Raw genomic sequence first — 27,524 nt, 5'->3', positions numbered from 1 at the left:
CAAGAGGAGGAGGTGAAGGTGGAAAATGGGCAGCCTTGGTCCTCTGCTTTCAGGAGTACCCTTAAACTGCCATGTGTTAGTTTAGGAGAGTTTAATTTCCTGGAAAACAGGGCTGTGAGCTGCACCATTTTCCATAAGGTCAGCAATGCAATAGTCTGCTCCTTAGGGGGGGGGGGGGGGAGAGAGAGAGAGAGAGAGAGAGAGAGAGAGAGAGAGAGAGAGTATCTACCACCTGACAGGAAGGCACACTGCCAAGAAGAAGGGGGCATCCTTCACACCCACTAGGAAGCAAGAAGGGAGAAAAGGTGTTGCCTGATCTTCTGTCCTCCTCCAATACTACCTCACCCATACTGCCTGCTGGAGCATCTCACCTTCTTTAAAAGTCTGTTATTCTACCAACAAGTCAACTCACACACCTACACCCCAAACTGTCCATAGTTCCCGAAGTCAAGCTCATTGCACAATAGTTTCTTAAATTACTGGTTGCCTGTCGACTTTCACAAAACAAGCAGTGGGGGCAGCAAAAGCCTACTACAGAAGCTATTTAATTCAGAAGATGTTTGGGAAGCTCACAAAATAGCCAGTTCTTTCCCTCACACTGTATTATTATCACCATAATGCCGCCGCCACAACCACCACCACCTCTCCTCCAACTCCTCCTCCTCCTCCTCCTAATAAGAATAACAATACATTAACACAAACAAAATCTAAAAGGGGGAGACAGGACAGGAAAAAGAAAATGGAAAGGGGTTTGTCGTTCTTTGGATGCAAGCTCCGCATTGCACAGTCATCAAAGTTAAGTAGGAGGTTTCGGGCTTGGTGAAAAAGACTGGGGAAAGCCCTAGAATGGTGGTTGGTTGCGTTTATATTTATATATATATAACGGGGGTGGGTGGGTTGGTTTCTAAACATGTGGAGGCGTATCTTCAGCCATCCTGAATGGTTGCCAGAGAACCACCATTTACCACTCTGCTTATAGCAGAGGGGAAATTAGGAAAAACCGGGCAGAGGAGCAAAAAAATAGATCTTCGCCACTTTCCGCTTTCGAGGAAAGGGACTAAGAGGCAGCCCCAGCCGGAGAATTCACCTCAGCTAAACTCTTAACCTCCCTCCCTGGGGTAAAGGGAGAGGAGAGGGGCGGGAAGGGACAGGAAGCGACTTGGGAAAGGTTCTGCTCGAGTTGCCTTGTTGTGCCCTGGAGTTGTTCTGGGTGAGGCGCGTTCGCCTCATTCCCTCAACTCAACTCCCTTCGACAAGGGTGCCTGCGCTTCTTTCCCCTCGCACATTAGAGAAAAGGAACGAGGACAAAATAGTAATTGGTATCTCATGGACGGAGGTACAGCACAGCCCACCCAAGAAATCCAGCCTCGCTTACGGTTGCCCTGCTCAGAGCACGAGACCAACAGGCACGGAAATAAGAGGCACAGGGACAATTTTTTTAATTGCGCCCTTTCCCTCTGAGGAAGAGAACGCCGATTCTTTCTCCTCGCTCGCACTCGCTCTCTCTCTCTCTCTCTCTCTCTCTCTCTCTCTCTCTTTTTTTTTTTTTTTTTACCTGATGGCTGAAAGGGGCTTCCCAGGAGGCGGCGAGGTTGCAGAAGGAGGAGCAGGACGAGGAGGTGGCGGCGGTGGCGATGGAGAAGGCGGCATCTTCGGAGAGCCCGCAACCAGCCATGCCTCCCTCTCGCTCCCCGAGTGCACAGAGAGCGGGAGAACAAGCCGCGGAGCGGGAGAGACCGCGAAAGGCGCTCGAGCGCTTGGCGAGGGAGACGGCGCGCGGCTCGGTACCGGGCTGGCCGCCTCGCGAAACTCTTTGCCGCTCGGGCTGCCCGGAGGGAGGGGGGGAGCGGTTTCTTGGCGGCTGCAACTCAGGCGGCGAACGCCGAGGGAAGGAGCGAGACAGGAGGTTGGCGGGCCGGAGAGCACAGCAAGCACCGGGCGCTCTGGACGCTGCCTTCTGGGTGTGCGGCTCTTTGGAGAGGCGCTGGCAGGAGCCGCCACCGGAATCACGTGGGCGCGCTCACTCCGCCGCCGCCGCCGCCACGGCTGCTGCTGCTGCTGGGGACAGGCTGCGTGCTACCAGCTGCCCGGTGCGGCTGCCGCCGCCGCCGCCGCCGCGGCTGCTTCTCTGAACCACGCAGCGGCCGAGCCGAAGCGGCCACCTTTTGCCTTCCTCATCCTCCCCCGCCCCTCCGAGCGAGGCTCCCGCCTCTTCGCCACGCAAAGGCAGGTGCGGAAAGAAGGTCCGCTGGCCCAACCTGCGGCACTCCGCCCCTCCCCCGAAGGCCCCCAGTAGACACACTTGAACGGGGGGGGCGGGCGGGGGAGCGAGCCCTAAGGCAAGGTGGGAATTTGCTTGGGAGCAAACACGCCCGCATCCCTAGGGCCGCACAGGGAACGGAAAGCAAAGGCAAGTTGGGAATGCCGCCGCCAGGGTGACGGTCGTTGCCTTTCAAACGCAAGGCTCCCGTGAGCGGGCTGCTGGCCGCCCCCAGAAAGTGCACTTTCCTCTCCCCCTCCCGCGCCCCGGCCCCCAAAGCCCAGGCCGGCTTCCTTCCCCTCCCCCCCCCCACATGCGAGGACTCAGAAAATCTGTGGCCAGGAGAGCAGCCGTAACTGACGCCGGGAGAATTTAAGTCTAGCAAACTACAGGACTCTGGCCTAAAATTTTTAGTTAGGATCGCCAAAGTATAATGACAGCGGCCGATGGCTATCACAAGTGCCAAATGAAAAGCAGGTGAGGTCTGCTACTTCTGAATATTTTGTCAAGTAGGTTCCACATCCCACTGCTGCCCCACCTGCAGAAAATAAATATACAATTAGAGCAAAGGTAGACTGAGGAAGAATTGATGCCTTTGAATTGTGGTGCTGGAGGAGGCTCTTGAGAGTTCCCTGGACTGCAAGGAGAACAAACCTGCCAATTCTAAAGGAAATCAACCCTGAGTGCTCACTGGAAGGGCAGATCCTGAAGCTGAGGCTCCAATACTTTAGCCATCTGATGAGAAGAGAAGACTCCCTGGAAAAGACCCTGATGCTGGGAAAGTGTGAAGGCAAGAGGAGAAGGGGACGACCGAGAATGAGATGGATGGACAGCGTCATCAAAGCAACCAACATGAATCTGACCAAACTCCAGGAGGCAGTGGAGGATAGGAGGGCCTGGCGTGCTCTGGTCCATGGGGTCAGGAAGAGTTGGACACGACTGAGCGACGAACAACAAGACTGAGGAAATTAATGACCCATCTACTCTGGAAGAAAAAGCCAGAAGAATCTTTGAGGAAGTAGCACCACATTATTTCTCGCTTCCCCTCTCCCCCGCCAGCCTCCACTACAAGGCACTGAGAGTGGTTATGCATTGTAGAGTTCAAGCTGCAAAATTAGGCTTTGGGAGGGTGTACAGAGTGCATTTAGTATTAGACCCAGCCTTAAGGACTTGCATATGTCTGTCCAATGCCAAGTTAATGTAATATTTTGGAGTGGGGGCAGAGCAGGGGCCTGTCTGCCCAAAATAAACTTATTCGAGTTTATTTCTAACAGGACATGATATCTCAAAGGCAGTGTATTTTAAGCATGTTCTCAGGGTGCTTCTCTTCAAGTCTTTTCCCCCTATACATACACTCCTACCACGACTTAGATAACAGGGGTAAATGTGGATTTCCAGCCAAACTAAATATGCAGGTAGGCATATACATGCAGCACATGATTACCACTCAGTAGAGCAAGAACAAAGTAAAGTGTACTGCTTATATACTGCCCCATAGCACTTACAGCAGTCTCTGGGCAGCTTACAATTAAATTATGCAGGCTATACATTACTCCCTAAGCAAACTGATATTCAATTTACTGACCTTGGAAGGATGGAAGGTTGAGTGAACCTTGACCAAGCTACCTGTGATTGAACCTGGGATTGCAAAGGCAGATCAGAAGTGCTTAGAAGTAAGGGTCTTGTTTTTGTCATAAGAGATTAATGTGTTGCTACTAACTAAGGTACTTTTCAAGCATCCCTAGGCAAGGCTTATGTTTTGCCTACGGCTGGGTGGAGGTCTAGTACTTTCAGAAGCAGGATGCAGGTCAATTTGGGGGAAAAGAATTCGTTAATTTCACCATATACACACCAAAACTTGCACAAAGGCAGTTAGTGGGTCAGAATACAGTATCCCCTTTAAAACACAATTTTCAGCATCAATTCTTTGACCATATTTGAAAGTGAGGTTTTCTTGTCTTTACTGATAGCACTATCAGGCAGTGCACTCCAGTGAGAAAGCAGAATGCTTTTCCAGGCAGATGATGCCTCATGGGGGTTTAAAAATAAATTTTATATAATAGCCATTCTTCCTTCCCCATGCTATGTTTTGTGTAAGATTATCTAAAAGATGAAGCAGCTCTAGATTCCTTAATCAAGCTGGCTGAGAGCTTGTTCCACACAAAACAGAGCCACAAGTGTATTTGTCATCTTACACTTGATGCTTAACAGTTTGTTAGGTGTGGTTTGTAAGCACACACCAGTGTGTTGTTGTTGTTGTTGTTGTTGTTGTTGTTGTTGTTGTTGTTGTTGTTGTTGTTGTTGTTGTTGTTGTTGTTGTTGTTGTTGTTGTTGTTGTTTTAAATGCAAGGTCTTACACAAAATGCATACTTACACACCAAGGCAAGGGCACATGCAGCAGCCTGTGCATCCTATGAAAGTCTTTCATGTTAAAAAAATTCAGAGCAGTACATGTAGTTGATAACCAGATCCAAGTTGGGCTTCAGAGAAAGGTGATAAAATTATGAAAGGACAGTGAGGTCCTTTTCTTTATGTAGAAGCTGTACTTTTATATTAAAGATAATAATACTCGTATATCCTCCTGTTGACACTTTTAGTTGTCATCTATCACCTGTGCCTCCTAATTTCCCCAGAAAATGATAAAATAAGTTACATTTATTTGATTCCTGCTGCCATTGCTTCCTACCCTGTCTTGGTTAAGGAACACATCTTCCAATCTTTCTTGCTTCCAAATGCATATATCATATAATCATAGAATAATGTGCACTTCTCTCTTGAATTGCACTAGTTCGAGCAGCAGGTTTTAGTTATGCACAGATTTCTTTAAATAAATAAATAAATATTCAATATAGTCAAACACTATGCTGCTATTTGCCTCCAGGAAGTGGTCTGAGAAAGGTGGGTCTTGGACTTTCCAAGGTCCCTGCTGTTGTTGGTGTAGTAACCCCCCCCCCATTCCAATGGCAGTGGCCTGGCTGGCCCCCTTTCCTGCCATGGCACCTCCTACATGGCAGCTGGGGAGGGTGATAGTGGTCAGGGGAAGTCTGTCTGTCTCTTTGTCTGTTAATCAAGTTTATGCTTGGTAGTTGTGTTTTTCTGAGCATAAGTTATACACAGATTTTGAACTACACGAGGGGTTAGTACCCCCAGCATTGTTGAAGAGAGAAGTGTCATTGGAAGGGGCTTATAAGGCTATTGAGTCCAACCCCCTGCTCAGTGCAAGAGTCCATATCAGCATATATCTGACAGATAGTTGTCTAACTTTCTTTTGAATGCCTCAGTGTTGGAGAACCCACCACCTTGAGGTAATTGCTTTCATTGTTGTACTGCTCTAACAGTTAGAAGGTGTGCCCTAATACTGAATCTGGCTTCCAGTTGAGGATAAGCCATTGAAAAGCACTCTCTGAGTACCGTTCTATAACCAATTGTGTATCCATTTGATAGTTTTTCTATCCAGCCCCCTCCTATTTAGCTTCGTAATCAGAATATCATGGGGCACCTTGTTAAAAACTTTGCTTAAGTCAAGATATATGACATCTAAAGCATTCTCACTATCTATCAGGGAGGTTTGTTGTTGTGGTGGTGGTGTTCCATCAAGTCAGAATTGACTTATAGCAACCCTAATAGGGCTTTCAAGGTAAGTGAGATTTACATGACTGAGTAGTGATTTGAACCTAGGCGTCCTGAATCCATTACACCAGTGATCCCCAACCTTGGGCCTCCAGATGTTCTTGAACTACAACTCCCAGAAGCCTTCACCACCACCTCTGCTGGCCAGGATTTATGGGAGTTGAAGTCCAAGAACATCTGGAGGCCCAAGGTCGGGGACCACTGCATTACACCATCCACTACACCAAATCAGGTATAAGATTAGTCTGGCAAGATTTGTTCTGGATGAATCGATCTTGGCTTCTAGTTATTATTTAGTTGTTTTCAGGGTGCTTGCAGACTGACTGCTTTATAATCATCTCCAAAAATTTTCCCTAGGACTGATGTCAGGCTGACTGGTTTGCAATTTGCCCTTGTTTAAAGATAGGGACAATGTTAGCCCTCCTCCAATCATCCAGCACTTCAACAGTAGTTCTGAGAGTTCTTCAACCAAGTCCTTCAGTACTCTTGGGCCATTTCATCAGGCCCTGGAGATCTGAAGTCATTCAAAATTATAGGGTATTCACTGACTATTTGTTTATCAATGTCAAGCTGCAATCCTGTCCCCTTCATTTGTACACATTTGCCTGGAAGGTCATAGAGTGTCTTTTGGGAAAAGACTGGGCCAAAGCAGGAAATAAGCAATTTTGCCTTTTCTTTGTCTTCTGTTACCACTCTTCCATCCTTACTGGGTAGCTGAGCCACTATTTATTTTCTTTGTCTTTTGCTATACACCTGCCTGAAGAATGCTTTCTCTCTAGCTCTTACTTGTAGTGTTTCTTGTTAAAAGCTCATTCTGAGCTTTTGCCATCCTCATGTCATCATGGGGATGGGCGCGGGCTGCAACGCTTCCCCCCCGTGAGCACGTCACATGCCCACAGCAGGCGCGACATGCCCACTGCATGGGCATGTGAGGGCAATGGAGATTTTTATCCATGGCCCAGTTCCAGCAAGCCAACGGACTGGCACTGGGCCACGGACCGGAGGTTGACGACCCCTGGTATAGAGAATCAGGAGACATGAGTTCAAACTATTTGGGCAATCTATGAACAAATACACTATAGTGTCACCATGAGTCAGAAGTAATTTGATGGCACATAGCATAGTAGTAGAAAATAAAATTACAGCAGCATGTCTCAACTTGTTTCCATTGTTAACTTTTCCTTCTGCAATGTTGCGTTTCAGTGGATAGTGTGTTTTGTGATATGATTGGTGATGAAAGTGCTGTGGGCATTTCCCTTGATTGAAAGCCCATCCTCCTAGCCATCCAATGTTCTCAGTTTTGTTCTTACTTCCTCTAGGATAGTAGGTCTCTCTTGCAGTAGGAAAATGTATTTGTCACAAGGGCTGTTTGTGTACAGTAACTTGGTTACTCCTAACTTCCTTCTGTTCTGTTAGCTGCCAAGAGCAGTGGCTCTTCCACTAGTTGGGCAGGATAAAATGTAATAAATCAAAACAAAACCAAACAAATACCACTGTTCCTTCCTTGGATCTCTAGTAAGTCCCCCTCCCAGTGTGGGAGCTTGATATTTTAGTAACACACTGCTGTTATTGGGGGTGGGGATATGTTACTGCTATGTCACTGTGGCGGTTGAGTGTCCTGCCACTGCCCACCACCCGGCTTGAAATACCTGATTCACCCTCTCTTATGAAACACCTCCATGGTGGTGCTGTTGGGTTATACGTCTCTGACATCAATTTCAATAACTGTTAGTTCTGTTGCTGCAGGAGAATGGGTGTTACTGCTGTGCAGCTGCTATGATACTGTGGCATTATGACACAAAGTTGATGTGGTGTTTTCATAAAATTGGCAAGAGATTAGTGGGACGTTTTCCCATGGAGCGCATGCTCCACCTGCCTGAAGCCCCCTCAGTTGCTAGAAAGTCTGCTGCTGTCAGAAAGGCAAATAGAGATGACAACGTGACAGACAGAGGGAGGACAGGCAGGACGTGTGGATTCACAGAGGACCACTAGAAGAACCATAGTTACAGGTAAGTAACCTTTCTTTCTTCTTCGTAGTCCCTGTTAATGCACACAAATGGGTGACTAGCAAGCTCACTTACCGGTTGGTGGGACGTCACATCAAAAAGAAAGTAAGAACAACCCTGCCGAAGCTAGCTTCTTTCTTAGCTCTGATGTCCAGCCGATACTGAGTGACAAATGTGGAGGGTGTAGACCAGGTGGCAGCTCAACAAATATTAGAGATGTCTATACCATGAAAAATAGTGGTAGAGGTACAGACAGCTCTGGTGGAGTGGGCTTTAATACTGTCTGGTGGCACTCTCCCTGCTAGTTCATAGGACAAGGCAATAGACTGAGCTATCAATCTGGATAGTCTGTGATGAAGCTGGAGAGCCATTGTGTGGACCCTGATAGCAGAGGAACAGACAAGGAGATTTCCAGAAAGTCTTTGTCCTGGAAACATAAAAGGCCAGGGAGCATCTGACATCCAGAGTACGAAGCATGCACTCTAGATCTAATGTCGGAGAGGGGAAAAGAGAAGGGAGGATGAGAGGTTGATTGAGGTGGAAGTCTGAAACTACCTTAGGTAGGAAAGAAATACCCAGATACAAGGCGACTTTGTCAGGTTGGAATTGGAGATACGGTGTGTCAGCTCTGAGAGCAGCCAGCTCACTAGCTCTTCTAGCAGACGTAATAGTGATGAGAAAGAGAGTCTTAAGTGAGAGAAATTTAAAATTAGTAGTGGCTAGTGGTTCAAAGGGAAGATGAGTAAGAGCATGGAGGATGATTTGGAGCAACAATTGTGGGAGTGGTGGCCTTTGAGGAGGACGAATGTTGTGGAGTACTTTTAAAAATCTCTTTAAAGTAGGGTGAGAGAATAGCCGAGAAGAATCCAAGCCTGGTGACTAGTGTGCTACAATATGAGGGGTCAATACTTATCAGCACCCCCTCATATACACCTTCAAGGTGGAATGTGAGAGTTCAAGGTGAAAAAGGTGGAGAAGGAAAGTAAGAAGAGTGTCTAGGGAGACAGGTGCTATAGAGAGTCGTTTGGAAGCAGCAAAGGTGGAAAAGGTTCTCCATTTGTAAGAGCACAAGAGTTTAGTGGAGGGTTTCCTGGCTTTGTCTAGAACAGCCGTTATAGAAGGTGAATCCTCCACACTGTTAGATGGAGGAACTCCAGATCTTGGTGAAAGACTTTGCCCTTGTTCTGGGTCAGCAGATGATAAGGGAGGAGGGGGAGCCAAAGTAGGTCAATCGACATTGTCTTGATCTGGGTGAACCAAGGCTGACGAAGCCACCAAGGAGCTATGAGGACGGCGTTGGAGCGGAATTGTCAGAGTCAGATTATTGTTCTCTGGGCTAGAGGAATGGGAGGAAAGAGGTAGAGAAGGGTGGATACCCAGTTGACCATGAAAGCGTCTCCTAGAGTTTGATCCTTTTCCTGCCCTGAAGCAGTAGTGGTCTCATTTGGTGTTGTGTTCTGTGGTGGACACATCTAGGGTAGAGGTGTCTCAATGATGGCAAAGGTGGATGTACACTGTATTGTCTAGTGCCTAATCGTGGGTATGAGAAATAAGGCAACTGAGGTGGTCTGCTATGGCATGGTCCTGAGTAGCAACGTGGACAACGATGGGAAAAATATGGTGGGTATAGCACCATTCCCAGAGATGAATTGTGAGGTACAGAAGAGAAAGTGAGTGACTGCCCCCTTGTTTGTTTACATAGTAAAGGGCAGTCATATTGTCTGTGGCAACTTGAACAACTTGACCTACTATGAGAGGATGAAAGGCACGGAAGGTTTTGATGGCAAGTTCTAGATGGTTGATGTGAAAAGTCTGCTTCCATTTTGACTGTGGATTTTGTGACCTTGACAGTGAGCACCCCATCCAGTGGGGCTGGTGTTGGTGGTGACCTGGACAGTGAACTGGAGTGGAGAGAAAGGACGGCCAACTGTGAGATGTGGAACAAAGGTCCACCAGGTAAGTTGATGAGCCAACTCTGGAGTGACCAGTGACAGTTTGGAAGGGAGGTCAACCGTGGGGTTGAACAGAGAAAGGTACAAGGCTTGGAGAGATCTCATTTTGAGTCTGGCATGTTGGACTATTGCCGTTGTCAAGGCCATAATGCTGAGCAGTTGTTGAGTCAAGTGAGCCGATACCAATGCAAAGGGTCGAAAGTGCTGTAATGCAGTTTTCAATATGTCTATTATCTCACTGGGGAGACAAGCACTGGCCATGGATGAGTTGAGGGAAGCCCCAGTATATTCTGCAGTCTGAGAGGAGACTTGTCAAAGTTGACATTGAGCCTGAGATCTGCTAGTGTGGGAAGAGCGAAGCGATTATCTTTTTGAGCCTTTTGATAAGAGTCTGATATGATTAGCCAATCATAGATGTAGGGGAAAACTTATGCTGTGTAGGTGGAGGTATACTGTGATTGCCGCAAGGCATTTTGTGAAAGCCAGTGGAAAGGCTGAAGGGGAGGGAGCAAAACTGGTAAGCAATGCCCTCGAAGTAGAAGCGGAGGTACTTGTGATGATGAGGATGGATAAAAATGTGAAAATATGTGTCTTGAATGTCTATTATGACAACCCAGTCTCTGGAACAGAGGAGTGGAATAACTGTGTCTAGAGTGACCATTTGGAAGCATTTGGTCTGGATGTATGTGTTGAGGCATCTGAGATCGAGGATGGGACGGAGGCCTTCATCTCATTTTGGAACCGTGAAGTATCTGGAATAGAAGCTGGTGTGAAGATCTTGGTTTGGAACTCTGTGAATAGCTTGTTTCTGTAGAAGAAGAGAGACTTCATCTCAAAGAGCAGGAGAATATGGAGTATGTCTGAGGAGACCAACAGGAGGGAGTTCTATGAATTTGTGAATGTAACCACGGTGGCTGATGGAAAGTACCCAGTGGTTGTTTGTGATACGGAACCAATTTTGGAAGAAAGGGAAAAGGCATGTGCAGAAAAGTATATGGTAGCTGACCTCAAGTGGGAGAAAGTTAAATATATTGTTCGCCCTTTCTTTTGGGGGCGATTGAAAGCTCGGTGACATTGAGCCCGAGGCTGGGGTCGTAAGGTAGACAATGTGGAGGTAGATGGCCCAGTAAAGGGTCTTTTCAATGTCTAAAGTTTGTATCGATGGTATTGCAGTTGTTGATACGGTTGGTGGAAAATGGAGGGTCAGCGCCACTGGGGTCGTTGGCATCAATATGTTTGTTGGGTGGAGTAGGATTTAGCTGTTTTCCTGACCTTGCGGAGGTTATCCATAACTTCATCCATTTTTTCATTGAAAAGCCCTACTCCGTCAAAGGGCAGGTCCTCTATTGCGAGACCTGGTATCATCTGTAATGCCTGCTGAATGAAGCCAGGCATGACACCGAAAAGGAACAGATGTTGCCATGGCCTTTGAAGCAGCATCAGCTATATGATGGGCCGATATACGCTGTTGTTTTGCCAGGATAGAAGCTACAAGATGGATATTAAGAAGTGAAGCTCGGGAATCCTCCAAAGATGCCTGCAAGATTGGGAGTACCTTATTCCAAAACTGGAACATAGACGATGTCCCAATATGTCTATCTTTCTGCTTCCTATGTTCGTTGGAGCCACCAAAGATCTATTTCGAGTCAGCGACTGGTTCAACTCAACAATAATCTTAGGCGCTTGATGTTTAGTAAGGAATGAAGTATTGGAACCATGGGTTTGTAATGGTTCTCAACTTTTCTTGAAGAGAGGACAGTGGCTTATCCCAGGATTCTTTTATGAGGCTAAGCATGGCAGGTATGAAGGTTAGGCTGAGAGGTGGAGACTTGTCCTGATTTATATTATCAAACACGAGGTAATGCTTCGGTAATGGAGGTTTCTCAACCTTGAGCTCAAGAGACTGCCATACGGAGAATAAGTTGAGAGTAGGAAGTGAAGCCTTCCAATGGAGAAGGTGGATGGTTGTCTGCCACATCAGAATCAGGTGTGGGCAAGTTCAATGGGGACTCTTGAGAAGCTTTGGAAAGAGGATGATGTATACCAGAAGTTACCAAGTCAGAAGAAGGAGATTGATGCTGAGGTTTTGAATGGGTGGTCTGAGTTGTAGGAATAGAGTGAGTGGATAAGCCCATATCGAAATCAGCCAAAGCATGAAGAGGTCCTCTATATGTGGTGGTGACTTGTAGAGATGAGGAACAAACCTGGGAAAGGGTGGTGCTAGGTTGGGAGGCAGAGGTGGTGCTTGGTATGGAGGATGTATGGGAACGTTTGGATATTGGTTGGTCAGATGGCTGAGAAGAATGGCATTTGAGAGCTGATTTAGAGGGGATCAAGCCTGTTGCTATGGGTTGAGACTTTGGTTGACAAGACTGATGGTGGTGTCAAGGTGGTGACATCAATGGCGAAGACTCAGGTGGATAAGTGTGTGAATATCAAATCCTCTTCGATTCATCATAGTAGTAGGTCTCTGGATACGGATTGATGTCCTCATGGTGTCAAGACTGACTATATCCCCCATGGTAAGGGTCTCGATACTCAAAAGGAAGATGATGTCGAGACAGCTTATGGATGTTATAGATCTCTCGATGTGGAGGATCTTGGTAAAGTGGTGAAAGATTACACCTCTTTGGCAAATGTTTGCGAGGGGGAGACTGATGGAAAGAGGAGTCTGATTTAGAGAGCTGGATGATTGTTGCCTGCCCTGGAGATATAGGGCTAGAATGTGCCAAGAATGAGCTAGAAGGAACATCAACTACTGAGAGGCCAAGACTAGGTGAAAGGCATGTTATGGAAACAGGAGCCTGGCCTCCTCTTCCGACAATGAGTTGGGAACATCTCTCGAGGATTCCTCCAATATTGGTGAAGGGAGATCTTATGAAGCTTCAAGAGGTTGAGAAGGCTTGAATGGTTTTTTAAACCTTCTTGGATTTAATGTGCTCCTTCTTCTTTTTAGATGAATGATCCTGAGGCCATGTGGAGGATGGCTTCAATACCAATGCCGATTTTGACTTCGATGAGGATTTTGAAGGTCCCTTCAGTTTGGGAAATGGCGTGGTCGGGTCCGACACAGATTCAGTAATTCTTGCCTGGGTACAGGATTCGAGGTAGGCTCCATGGAAGAAGTGGTTGGTTGGAGGGGTCTTTCCCAAAGAAAGGAGCGGAGACGCTGAAGCCTGAGTTTGAGGACTGGTTTAGTCAGTCTCTTGCACTCTGGGCAAGATTGAGTTCGGTGTTGTTCCCCCAAACAAAAAAGGCAGTGGTCGTGACCGTCAGACAGGGGGATTTTATTTGAACAAGACACGCACCGCTTGAATGGACCCCGAGGGGCCATAAAAAGATGGGAGAGAGAGGGTGGGAAAACAAAAGTATGAAAAAGAAAAGAAAAACTCACAGGGAAACATCAACAAGGAGTAAAATGAACCCTATAGAGGCATAAAAGATGATAGGTGATCACAACTGAAAAGTTAGTTGCTCTAGTCGTCAAGAAGCTCTGACTTAAATGGCGGCTAAAAGAAACTGAGGCGATTTCAGGCGGGCAGAGCATGTGCTCCTTGGGCGAACATCCCACTAATCATGTTTTTAAGCTCTTGAAACTTCTGAGAGGTTCTGCGCAGACACAGAATAAACCCATTCGTGTGCATTCACAGAGACCACGAAGAACATATCTAGTGTGGATAAATGACTGCACGAACACATGTAAAAAAAAGAAGACAAAACCAGCAAGGAGAAAATCTTAATAGCACACCAAAGTTTCTCATATAAAATATCTCAAAATACACAAGACCAAAAATAATTAAGAAAATATAACTAAGATTGGGAATTCCAAAGCTGGTGGATGTTTGAAACGCTGGTCTAGTCACCATCCAATTTTTAAACTGGGATAAATATCGTAAATAGACAATAAGCAGTTCTGTGTGAAATATTCTTGATTACAATGAAAACACAGATACAGAAATTGATAAATGGTATAAATGATAGCCTCAAAGGACCATGGAATAAAAACAAAAGACAGATTATCTTTTGGAAAACAAAGCTAAGAAGGCAGTTCTTTTAAAACCTTTGTGAAACTATTGTCATGATTAGAAATTCTGCTTATTCAAGGGACACATTTTCTCTCATTAGAGCATTATCAATTTAGTTCTTTTTTTCTGTCTAATATGAAAACTAAATTTTTCATCATGCCCAAATCCTATCCATTGAATACACAGCAATGTATTTACTCCTTATAAACATATAGTTATCTTCTTTCTCAAATATCAAAATTACAAATGTTAGCGAAATCAAACATTTTTTTTATTTCTAATATTTCTCACACATTGTAGAAAGCAGCTAATCAATATTCCTTGTTCAATGAAATAGCAATGTATGAATTGCTCTTGACCAAAACTTAAGCAAACGAGTAAAGGAAACATTCATTGAAAGTAAATTGAAAACTGTCTAGAGATAAGAGAACAAGATAAAATGGATTTTGCTGTTGTCCTTTCAGGGTACATAAAGATCTCTTTGGATTCTACATGATTGAGTGTGCAGCTGGATAAATGTTTTGTCTGTTCAAGTGGAAGCAACACTGATGAGTCTAATAACCTACCCGTAATAAGAAACTTTCAACATTACTGTAGTTATTAAAACAGAGTCATAATTGAATGCCCTCCTTAGGCCTTTTAGCAGTTCTTCTCCATCAATGTAATTGATGGTTAGTCTTTTGCACCCCAATAAATGAAAAAAATTAACAATTACGCTATTAAAAGTGACTTGCTGGCAAAGCTGAGTTGCTTTACAAAAGCTGCAAATCTTTATTCTGTATCAAGCAGCACAATTTAGTGTTAAATATATGTTAAAGGGCCTATTGTCAGGCCCAGCTAGAGTAGACCTAATGAATAAGTGGGGATTTGTTATGGCAACACTTCTGTAGGTCTGTTTGATATAATGACTTGAGATCACCAATTGATGTAGCTTAAGGCATGCAACTCATAGGCAAGTCACTGCTCTTGCAGATTAAGCTATCTTTCCCGTGTCTTGTCACTGTGGGGAGAAAAGCAATCTAGTGCAGTACTGGACAAAGCAAAGATATACTTCCCCTAGAATATCAAAGTGGTCAGTGCTTAGTGGTTTTAATCTAGTTACCCTGCTATAAGGTGACCAGCTTTCTCTCTGATACTATTTGTTCCACTTAACTGAAACAGTGGCAGTATATTTTTGTTTACTACTGTGATTGCGATAATCCAAGAACTAAAAGAGATTTTTAAAAAAGAGCTAACTACAAATAGCTGGCTGAACATTCCATTGGTTTAGGTATCTGGCTTTGGGGCCAAAGTTTGGGAGTTAGATTTCTCATTGTGCCTCCTGGAAGAAGAGCCATCCTATGTAGCACGAGGGAATGGTAAATCACTTCTGAATGTTCTCTAGCTAGAAAACTCTGGAAAGTGTCAACATAAGAATTTACTTGACAACACAAAATTAAGTACAAAAACATAGGGTATTGCTGCTGCCAAATTAAATGCTACCTAGGTCAGAGAAAGGTTACCGTAGCTTTTGTGTTTACATTGTGGAAAAACATGTTTTCAAATACAAATGTTTTAAGAGGACTCATCAGCAAGCTGTAACCTTATAGCAGGATCTCACTAAAAATCTGCAGACATGGCCAAGACTGTAGACCACAAAGTGGGAAATCAGATCAACAGAAAATTAGCAGCTCAGTTAGCAGAGAGTGTGTGCCCCTTGCAATGTATAGAACAGTTATTTACTGAACCATAATGGTTCTGCTCATGCATAGTCTGTAACCATTAATGTACATAATCGGAACTGTATCTCCTGTTGCCCAGAACTGCAAATACAGTCATACACTGAAGTTTTTTAGGTCTGTGTGCACAGATGTGAAATGTAATGGCATTGTGGATTTGCATTTGTGACCCCCCAAGCTTCCCCCCCCCTTCTCCAAATCTTGGCAAAATGGCAAATGTGTAAAAAGCACCAATTAGAGACTGTTCTGTAAATGTGGTCTAACAACTCATTAAAGTCTTTGGAAAATACAAAACCTACAATAGTTGCCAGATACAGCTTTTCAATTTCTTCCCAGAGAGTCTCAATAAAGAGGATCCATGAAAAGTCAATCCAACTTTGCATCAACGATTTCATATTCTGAGATCTGAAATGTCAAGAACCTGGTTTCAAGTTTTAGTGCTTTAGACTACTGCATGAATTTTGATATTAAAAACAAGTACTGTCAGGGAGCGGAAAGGGCTGCTATGCAAGAGGGGAAGTCTATTTACCAATATAAAATGAAAAGCTATTTTTATCATTCAACTGAAAACATGTGAATTGATGAAAAAAGCAGCTACACAGGCAACTCTGTACTACATAAAGCCTAGTAACTGCAGAATGGTTAAAGTGCTTACAGTATTTGCAGTGCTCTGAGCAATGAGAAGAGATCCAGAAGAACAAACACATAATAAAAATATAAAGCAAACGTATGGGTGCTTTATGCTTTAAAGTAATAATTTTAAAAGATGAAACAATACACAAAACTGTAGAAGAGAATATAGGGATTTTAGTAAAATAATACAAGATACAGTACTTCTGGAAGTGAAGGGTTGGCTCACTGCATGCTATTGCCAAGGGGACACCTGAGTGTATGCACAATGCTTTCCCATTCTCAGGGAGGCTGCTTCTATGTCCCCTCCTAGGATGTGTCTACAGTTGCTGAAAGACCCCACAACCAAAATGGAAGTGCCATTTTTGTAAGACCAGTTATTATGGTCCACTCAACAGACTGTCCTGAAGAGGACAACGTACAAGGGGGTGCTGATAAAGTATTGAGCCTTTCCCAGAAAAAAAATTGAGCTAGGAAGCTATAAATTGTAGGTGTATTGGCCAATTTGTCTGTATTCAATGGTGCAAAAATCAACTACCTATGATCTTAACTTAACTTTCATGTTCAGATCCAAAGTGAACATGGCAGCACCTCCAGAAAAGTTCAATGTGGAAGAGCATAGGACCATAATCAAGTTCCTCTTTCTCAAAGGGAAAGGTGCAAAGCAGATCCATGATGAAATGTCACAAACTATGTGTGACAGTGGCCCTTCATATGCAACAGTTAAGCGTTGGGTTGTCAATTTTAAAACTGGTCATTTCGGTGTTGAAAGTGAGAAAATCATGGAAGACCTGTTTCTGTCTCTGTGCCTGCAAATGTGAAAGCCATCCATGACATGATCATGGAAGACCGCTGAATATCAGCCAGAAGTATTGCTATATATCTGAGAATATCACGTGAGAGAGTTGATGCCATTATCCACAACGACTTGGAAATGAGAAAGCTGGCAGCAAAGTGAATCCCCAAACTTTTGACAACCGAACAAAAGAGGGAACGTGTGGAGTCATCTGTGGATGTTTTGGAACATTTTGCAAGAAATGAGTCAGATTTCCTGGGCAAACTGGGTGATGAGACATGGATCTACTCTTATGATCCTGAGACAAAGGAACAGTCTAAGAAATGGAGGACACGGTGGTTCCCCAAGGCCAAAGAAGTTCCGAGTGCAAAGGTCGGTGCCGAAGAAAATGGCAACAGTTTTTTGGGATAAGAAGGGAGTTCTGCTGGTGGACTACCTCCAACAGGGTTCAATCATCAATGCAAAATATTACTGTGCTTTATGGACGAAGTTGAGGCAAAACATCAAGGAGAAACATCGAGGAAAGCTCTCCAAATGTGTCATCCTGTTGCATGACAACACCTCATCACACGCTGCAGGTGAAACAATGGCAAAACTGATGTCCTTAGGCTTTCAAGTGATGCCCCATCCACCCTATTCTCCCGACCTGGCTACTTCTGACTATTATCTGTTCCCCAAAGTCAAAAAACACCTAAAGGGACAACAATTTGGGAGTGTTCTGGAGGCAACTAATGCTTCAAATGAATGCTTACACCAGCAGTCGGAAGAATTTTATTTGCAGGGACTTAAGAAGCTGCAGGACAGATGTCGCAAGTGCATTGACTTCCTGGGGGAATATGTAGAATAGTGTGGCAGTTACAGCTTCCTAGCTCAATTTTTTCTGGGAAATGCTCAATACTTATCAGCACCCCATCGTAGAAATCTTGACAGTTGAACTGGCTGTATGTATAGTAACACTGATTTATAAAACACTTAATATACCATTCTGCTTTAGGTAAATGTTCCCCTTGACAATTTGTCCAGTTGTGTCTGACTCTAGGCTACAGCGCTCATCTCCGTTTCCAACCCATAGAGCTAGCGTTTGTCCGTAGACAGTCCTCCATGGTCATGTGACCAGCGTGACTAGACATGGAATGTCGTTTACCTTCCCACTGAGGTGGTACCTATTTATCTACTCGCATTTTTGCATTCTTGCATGCTTTCGAACCGCTAGGTTGGCGGGAGCTGGGACAAGCGATGGGGGCTCACTCCGTCGCGTGGATTCAATCTTACAACTGCAGGTCTTCTGACCTTGCAACACAGAGGCTGCTGCGGTTTAACCCGCAGCGCCACCATGTCTCTCATTCTGCTTTAAGAAGCCATCTAATATGGAAAACCAAAACCCTTGCTTCCTAGTTGGAGATTTCAAGAGCCACAGAAACATTTGGTCCTATTAACATGATGATGAAAATGGTTAAGTTGTTATAAAATGAGCAGAACCCCATTCAATGTGTCTTATATATGATCCTAAACTACCCAGTTCATTTAACTTTGGCAGATGGCAGAGAGGCTACAATCCAGATCTAATTTTTATTAGTCAGCATATAGCCCAGCCATCAAGAGTGTGGGTAATCCAATCCCAAACACTCAGTTCAGTCCCACTGTATGTCAGATCTACTCAGCCATACAACCTCAATGTATACCATTCCACGGGAGATATAATTTTAAAAAAGACAACTGGGAAACATTTACAACAATGCTAGAGGCAGCGGTGCTTTAGGCTGCCCCTCTACCAGAAACCTTAGAGACTACTGAAAAGACTGAACAATGATCCAAACAAAAGGACCTGGTATGCAAATATAAACCCCATTCAAATAGCACACCAGCTGCTCCTGGTAGGGAAGATCAACCAACACCTAATACAATTAAAATGTCAAAGGGATATTCAGCGTGAATCCAGTGAACTTTCTGCTGCCTTCACATTGGCGGAACCTGAAGAAGCCATAAGAAGATGTAGGAATCACAAAGCGGTGGGACTTGATGATATCCAAATCAATCAAATTAAACATTTCAGGCAAAACACAAATGAATGGGTCCTTCAGCTCTTTAATAACCGCTGGACGAAGAAACAAATTCCAAAAATATGGCAGAAGATTAAAAGTAATTGCTGTACTAAAACCAGCCATAGAACCACCAGACTCCAAAAGCTACAACCAGTCTTCCAACTATGCCACTTACACAAAATGTTTGAATGAACGATAGATATTAAACTATCTAGCCCCTAAAATTGAACCTCTTCTAATTACAGAACAGACAGGCTTTAGACCTGGCAAGAGTTATATGGCTCGAATCATAAAACTAACCCAGCATATAGACTTTGGTTTTGAAACACATAAATAACTGGAACAGCATTTGTTGATCTTACAGCAGCATATAATACTGTCCACCATGAATTGCTACTCAGAAAGATTTACCTCCTTACTAAAGATTATAGTCTAACAGAAATGGTCACTGTTCTACTTTAAAAGCAAAGATTCTTTGTTGCTGGATAAATCAAAGGAATGGTTTTCCACAAGGTACTGTCCTGGCATGAAGCTGACCAACATGAATTTGACCAAACCCCGGGAGGCAGTGGAAGACAAGAGGGCCTGGCGTGCTCTGGTCCATGGGGTCACGAAGAGTTGGATAAGACTTTACAACAACAATTTCCTGGCACCATTACTTTTTAACATTTAGACAAATGATCAACCAACATTTCCATGCTTCAGGAGTTTCATTTATGCTGATGATCTTGCCTTAACAGTTCAGGGGAAAACCTTTGTGGTCATTGAGCACCAGCTAACCCCTGCATTAGAAGATTTCCCCTTATATTATAAAAACAACCAGCTAAAACCAAACCGTTTTTTAAAGGTATGTTTCTTCCACTTAGAGAAGCAGAGAGGAAACTCTTAAGTTATGTAGGAAGGCAATGTTTGCGAACATTGTCCTATACCAAAGTATTTGGGCATCTCTCTGGATTGAACTGTGGCCTACAAAAATTGTCTAAACACCAAGCAGGAAGTTGAGGCCAGACATAACTTACTTAGGAAACTGTCTGGATCAGACTGGGGTGCACACTCACTATCAATATGAACAACAGCTTTGTCCCTGTGCTACTCTACAGCAGAATATGCTACTACCATATATTTTAAATCAGCACGTGTCATGTAGCTCATAATACATCATGCAGAACTGTTACTAGTTGCCTAAAGCCTATCCTCATTGAAAAAAGTCTATTATTTGGCTGGCAAGTACACTGAAAGATGCTAGCTGATCATGAATGAGCTAACAGAACAGAAAACCCATCCACTTCATGGGCACCACCCTTTTGAGTCCAGATGACAGCAAAAATAGAGGAAAACTGCTCAAGCTAAATATTAAACCAGAAGAGACTAGGCTAAACCTATGGAGAACAAAAGAACACACCTTGACGAATGGATGACTGCTGAAGAGTGTCTCCCTACAGGAGAAGTCTTTGGCTGGACTATCTGGAAGTCACTTAATAGACTTCAAAGTGAAGTAGGAAGATCAAAGAATAGTCAAGTGAAATGAGGCTACTTGAATAGAGGACAAATTTTCTGTGAATGTGTAGAAATTCAATCAATGAATGCAGTTTATGCCCCACATTGTGTATGAAAGATCTAGTAAATGGCTGAGATAACACTATTGAAGTAACCCACTTCTGGTCAAAAACGGTCTTAATTATCCTAACATTTCAAGTTGTTTTTAATTTTACCTATAATTTATATATCTCCATATCCATAATTTTAAGCTGTGCAGTGCTCTGATACAAATAAAGAAATAATTAACTAATTGATAGTCAACTATTACTGTGATTAACAGGCAGAAATTAAAGCTATGGATGAATGTTTACTAAGGATATTCTGGTCCCAGTGTGTATCTCTAACAAGGGAGGTATATAAGAAAGCATATAGGTGGCCATCCATTTTAACTGTGAGTGGTGGTTCTCAGCTATTTGGCTGATGATTTTATACCTCCTTCAGCATTTCCAACATATCTTTATTTATACTTTTAAATAGAATATGCAGTGCAATCCTTACACAGAAGTCCCATTAAACATAGTCTTATCACCAGAAAATGGAGGACTGCAATCTCAGTTGATTAAAAAGTAAAACAAAACTAGCTTGCTGCTAGTTGGCTGACAAAGTATTTGTTACTAACATTAATCTTGGTAGAGCATTTGTTTGTATATAGTCAAGCAATACATATTGGCTGGAATCCAGAAGTGAGTAATCACTACAGTAGACCCACTGAATCAATGGAATTTATAGAGGAGTTGACTCACTAAATCCCCACTAATCCAATTAGCTTATTCTAATTGCAACTACTGGATTTCAATCATTATTATGAAGTACAAGTTCTACTGAGAATTGAAGGCAAAACACTTAGGCCTACTGAGCATGCAAGAACCCAAGGGCCAAGTGGTGCTTAAAATATGAAGCTTAACACAGCGATCCTGTACATATCTACTTAGAATTAAGCTCCATTGATTTTAACAGGGCTTAGTTTTATATGTGCATAAGACTGCAGTCTGTCACCTAATATCTATGTTATGACATATTATAAAATTATAATCAATTGTTTTCCAAGCCAGTTACCAAAACCACATGGCCAAAACTCACGAAACAAAGCAAAAATTCAGGTTTCTGAATGGAAAAAAAGAGACAATAATGTAAGATAGTTTTCATCATACATTTTAAAAATTACATTTGCAAAAAGAGGTAATAGTAAAGGTAAAGGTTCCCCTTGACATTTAGTTCAGTCATGTCTGACTCTAGGGCACAGTGCTCATCCCCGTCTCCAAGCCGTAGAACCAGCATTTGTCCGTAGACAGTTTCCATGGTCAAGTGGCCAGCGCGAATAGACATGGAACACCATTATTTTCCCACTGTGGTGGTACCTATTTATCTACTCGCATTTACATGCTTTCAAACTGCTAGGTTGGCAGGACCTGGGACAAGCGATGGGAGTGCACTCCGTCATGTGGATTCGATCTTACAACTGCTGGTCTTCCGACGCTGCAACAGAGGCTTCTGCGATATAACCCGCAGCACCACCATGTCCCTTGTAAAAAGAGGCAATACTCATTTCCAAATCAACATTTCTCAGTCCCTCAAGTTGTCTTAATGAGACTGAATTAAAATATAAAATAAATAATAGCTTTTAAGTAGAATAACCTTGGAAGGCTACCAGGAGGCCTTTCTTTAAAGATCATTGAAGAGCTGACAAATTTGCCTCTGAAGTAATGTACTATCACAAAAGGACTGAGAATACTCTAGATCAGTGGTCTCCAACCTTGGGCCTCCAGATGTTCTTGAACTACAACTCCCAGAAGCCTTCACCATCACCTCTGCTGGCCAGGATTTCTGGGAGTTGAAGTCCAAGAACATCTGGAGGCCCAAGGTTGGGGACCACTGCTCTAGATTATACTCCCAGCCCATAGTAATGAGGTGGTCCAACTGGCTTAGTCAATGACCTGCATCAACTAAATAAACATTTCCCATAGTACTCCACAACATATCAGGTACCACCATAAAGATTTGTTGGGAGGCAAGTTGATGCAGCATGGGACACCTAACAGCCGTAGATTAAGAACACAGCTTTAGGACTATGCGTTTGTATCTCTAATCAATAAATGCAAAAGCAAAATTTCCTTCCATCAAATATAATTTATGCCATAATAATCAAGGTTTCTGGCCTTATATTCTGTTTAAAAAAGAGGTCCATTTCTTCTTTTGCTTGCTTCTTGAAGTCCTCATTTTTTAGATGCACAGTATTAAGCTTCCAATTAAATTCTCTTGATTGACTACCCAATTGTGATGAGATTGGATTGTGGTCTGCGAATATATTAGGTAAAATATCTATGTGTTCCCATTCTTTCATTAAGCTTGTTGAGATCCATCATGCATCAATTCTTGACCATGATTTGTGTCTAATAGAATAGAGAGTGTAGTCTCTTGTCTTTGGATTACATGTGCTCCAAGCATCTATGTTCACTTCTTCTGCCAGTTGTAAAAAGTTTCTTGAAATGGCACCTCTCTTTTTTTAGTTACTCTATCTGATTTTGTGTCTAGTTCTTTATTAAAGACAGCATTAAAATCTTCTATCACACAGTAATAAACATATTCCTTATTTATCAGTTCTAATTGCAGTTGCTTAAAAAATTTTCTTGACTTCTATTTGGTGCACAGATATTAACAATTAGCAATTTATTTGATTCTCTTTGAATTTCCACCATTAATATCCTTCCATTGTCTGAGGCAAAAATCAGTTTAGGTTCTAATTCTTTCTTAATATACATAGCCACAACTGTCTTCTTTTTACTTACATCCGAGGCTGCAAATAATTTTCCTAACCTTGGCCATTCTAACAGTTTCAAGTCTGCTCTTTTCATATGAGTTTCTTGAATACAAATAATGTCAGATTTCTGTTTCTGCCATTGTAGAAGAATCTTTTTCCATTAGTGAGGTGAGTTTAGGCCATTTACGCTAACTGAAAAAATCTTCATTTGTTTTCTAGACATCTTGTTGTAGATTATTCCCTTTCTGTTTTTTCCTTGTCATGCTTCAGGTACATCTTGACTCAACTACTTCATGTTCTCCTAACTCTGTGTCGGATTCTGATTGTGATGAGTGCATTGGTTTCTCCTGAGATCTTTCTTCTGGTTTCCTCTCCTTCTCTCTTTCACCTTGTATTTTCAGGTTCTTTTCATTTTTCCCCATAAAATCCTGTGCTTTAATCAGAGAAGTTATATCTCTGTGGATCTATCCTAAAGAATAAGCCCTATGGTATTAGCCATCTATATGAGATTCCATTTTGTTGAAGTAGCGATACCAGAGAGGAATACTCCTTCCTTCTCTGTCTCATTTGCCAAGGAATTTGTTTTAGAACATTGATTTTCTTGCTTTCTATTATCAGTTGTTTACCTTGTGAGATTCTTAAAACTTTATCTCTAATTGCCTTCTTTGTAAATCTTACATGAATTTCTTTAGGAAGCTTGTTCTTTCTGATAAATGATGTACTCACCATGTAGGCTGCTTCTAGACTTTGGCGAAATTCTGCTGCGTCCATTTCTATTTCTGGAGCCAATGCCTCACTCATTAATATTTCTAGATCTTCACCTTCTTTTTTCTGGTACATTTTGAAATCTTACTATTTTCAACGCTCTCCCCATCTCTAACATTATTAACCTATCGTCATATCGTTTTTGATTCTTCTGTGTTACCTGTAGTGTTTCTTCAGTTTGCTCCAACCTGGTGTCAGTGACTTTCACTTTTTCCTCGATATCTTGTGTCCTCATTTTCATTTCTGTTATCTGTTGCTTGGCTTCGGTTAATTCAGTTTTCATCTCCTTCATCTGGTCTGTTATTTGGGTAAGACGTTCATTTATTTGTTGGAATCCTGTAGTTAATATGTTTTGCATAGTGGTCTGCCATTCCTTTTTTAGAGGAATAGCTATAAGATTTGCAGCCAAAACAAAAAAGAAAAAAAAAGAAAAAAAAAGGAAAAGAAAAGAAAGACAGAAAAAATATATGTTGGAAAGCAGATTAGCTTCAGATGAATCCAGCTGAAACAAAATCCGACAAATACAGAATTGAAAGAGAGGATAAAATCTATACAACACCAGATAACTATACTGTTTACCAAAGAAATCGCAAAGAAGCTTAGATTTGCGAAGCAAAACTTTTTTGAAAAGGCAAACAAACCGGGGAGATGGCTAGCATACAAACTGAGGAAAGAGAAGAAAACAAGAAGAATATTGAAAGATGAAACAGGGATGGAAAAATTTAAACAAGAGGAAATAAAAAATATTGCGGAGGATTTTTATCGGAATTTATACAAGAAAAAGGAAGTTGATAAAGAAGCTCAAAAAGAATATATATGGAAACATAACAAAATGAGATTGACCAAAGAACAAATTCAGTCCTTAAATGAGCCTAACATATGCAGAAATTATAGAAGCCCTCAAAAAACAAACAAACAAAAAATGGGAAAGCACCAGTCCCAGATGGTCTCCCAGCAGAATATTATAAAGAATTGGAAGATGTATTACTTAACCCATATAAGAAACTTCTGGGATGTGTTGAAGAAGAGGGAAAATCTCCACCAACATGGACAGAAGCGGTAATTTCCCTTATTCACAAAGAAAACACGGAAGGAAAAGAAATTCAAAACTATAGACTGATCTCACTGTTGAATGCGGATTATAAAATATATGCTACTATGCTGGCAACTAGACTGAAAAGAATTTTATTACAGCTAATACATCAATATCAATCTGGATTTCTTCCAAAAAGACAGATGAAAAATAATAGAAGGATAATTTTAAATTCTCTAGAATACTATGAAGCACATCCAGAGAAACAGATGGCTATGATATTTTTGGATGCGGAGAAAGCCTTTGATAATCTGGATTGGAATTTTATGTTATATCAGCTGGAAGCACTACAAATTGCAGGAAGATTCTTGAAATTATTTAAAGCAATTTATACTCAGCAAAAGGCAAAAGTGAAAATTAATGGATAGTTGGCAAAGGAAATACAGATACAGAAAGGTACTAGACAGGGATGTCCACTCTCACCATTACTATTTTCCTTACCCTAGAAATAGCAACTGAACAAATCAGAGATAAAAATAAAAGGACTGAAAGTAAGAGGCCACACTTATAAACTACAAGCCTTTGCAGACGATCTAGTCATTATATTGGAAGATCCATTGGATTCAATAGAAGACCTGATAGAGATATTGGAAAATTTTGGTCAAGTGGCAAGAATGAGAATAAACCAAAAGAAAACAAAAATACTGGTCAAAATATGAGAACAAGAACGACAGAACTTAACAGAAAAGACTAACTTCCAAGAGGAAAAGAGAATTAGATATCTAGGGATTCAAATTACAAAGCAGACAAGCACATTATCTGAAGATAATTACATGAAATTGATTAAAGAAATACAGAGCAACTTGGAGAGATGGGACAAATTACAGTTATTGATGGGAAGAATTGCAACTATTAAAATGAATGTCTTGCCCAAAGTTTAATTTTTATTTCAGGCCACGAAGAAGAATTATGAGATTTGTATGGCAAGGTAAAAAACCAAGAATTAAAATTAAAGCAATGCAAGATGCCAAACAGAGGGCAGAGGTTTTGGTCTTCCAGACTGGGTTTTGTACTATAGATCATGCGTATTAGACTCGATAAAAGAATGGATAATTTTGGAAAATGATAGATTACACAAGTTGGAAGGTCATGATCTGCAGTGTGGATGGCATGCTTTTCTGTGGTATAAGAAAGATAAAGAACAAAAACATTTTAATTCACATATGATAAGAAGCGCTTTGTTAGGAACCTGGACAAAGACTATCCAACAAATCTAGCAAAAATACCCGTATGGGTATCACCTACAGAGGCCTTTACTCAACCTAATCTAATGACGAAAGCCAAGCTCCTAAGATACCAAGACTTACTGAAAAAGGACTGTGAGCTAAAGTCTAAAGAAGAGTTGAAAATACAGAATATATATATATAGACTGGTGGTCCAGAACACAGCTTGAATCCAGATATAGCATAGAATAGAGGGTTTCTATCTAGAACAAACGACATTTGATAAAGCTTTACTAGGCTCAAAAGATAAAATATTAAGAGAATGTATAACCACTTGTTAGAAATTAAAATGCAAGATGAGATGGTTAAAGAATGTATGATTAAGTGGGCACATAACATAGGACACAATATTGATAGCGATCAATAGTCACAAATATGGCAAAATAATATAAAGCTCACAAAATTGGTTAACTTTAAAGAGAACATATATGTTTTACAGATGGCACATGACTCCTGAAAAATTGTCAAAGATATATACAGATGTATCAAATAGCTCTTGGAAATGTGAAACACATGTGGGAAGCTACTATCATATGTGGTGGTCTTGTAGAGTAACAAAACAATATCGGATAGGAGTACATACTGTGTTACAACAAATATTGCTGTGTAAGGTTCCATTAACCCCAGAACTGTTTTTATTAAGTATGATACCATATAATATAGATAAAGCAAAGAAATGTATAGTTATATATATAATTACTGCAGCTAGAATTCTTTATGCTAAAAATTGGAAAAGTCAGGTGGTACTGAAACAAGAAGATCTTACGGAAATGATAAAGTTAATGGCAGAAATGGACATTTTATCAGAAGTGATGGACTATCCATTACGAAAGGCAACAAAAATATGGGACTTGTTTCATAAATGGTTAGAGTCATCAGATAGTGCACAAATAACATACGATCCAAATGTGAACTAAAATATGGAAGGCAGAAAATATTAGAACAGCTGAGCTTGAATCTTGATATTGCAGTATGAATAGAATGGATGTTAGTATATTTTTGTTTCTCCTCTCCCCCTAACCCAAATCCCCTTCCCTTTCCTTTTACTTTCTGTATCCCATATCCCAACCCAAGTTATCCAAATAA

At 42.0% G+C, this 27,524-nt stretch overlaps 1 protein-coding gene and 1 long non-coding RNA gene across 3 annotated transcripts in view; one reads left to right on the top strand and one right to left on the bottom strand.

Annotated features, from left to right (window-relative positions):
• PPARGC1A (PPARG coactivator 1 alpha) overlaps window positions 1–2,005 on the bottom strand; it is a 913,403-nt gene extending 911,398 nt beyond the window's left edge. The window contains exon 1 of one of the 2 annotated variants that reach the window (XM_078394052.1): window positions 1,556–2,005. In XM_078394052.1, coding sequence (XP_078250178.1) covers window positions 1,556–1,675 — 120 coding nt within the window. In that variant the 5' untranslated portion in view covers window positions 1,676–2,005. The remainder of the gene's footprint in view (window positions 1–1,555) is intronic. The other variant, XM_078394051.1, reaches the window with a different exon arrangement.
• A 396-nt stretch (window positions 2,006–2,401) lies between these two features.
• Window positions 2,402–25,856, top strand: LOC144589441 (uncharacterized). The gene is made up of 2 exons (XR_013545537.1): window positions 2,402–9,852; window positions 12,805–25,856. It is a non-coding gene; the product is annotated as an uncharacterized LOC144589441 (long non-coding RNA).
• The last annotated feature ends 1,668 nt before the right edge of the window (window positions 25,857–27,524 follow it).

This window comes from Pogona vitticeps, chromosome 5, assembly GCF_051106095.1.
Source record: "Pogona vitticeps strain Pit_001003342236 chromosome 5, PviZW2.1, whole genome shotgun sequence".
NCBI classification, from domain to species: Eukaryota; Metazoa; Chordata; class Lepidosauria; order Squamata; family Agamidae; genus Pogona; species Pogona vitticeps.
Note: the sequence above shows the minus strand (reverse complement) of the source record. Positions and strands in the feature narration are given on the sequence as shown.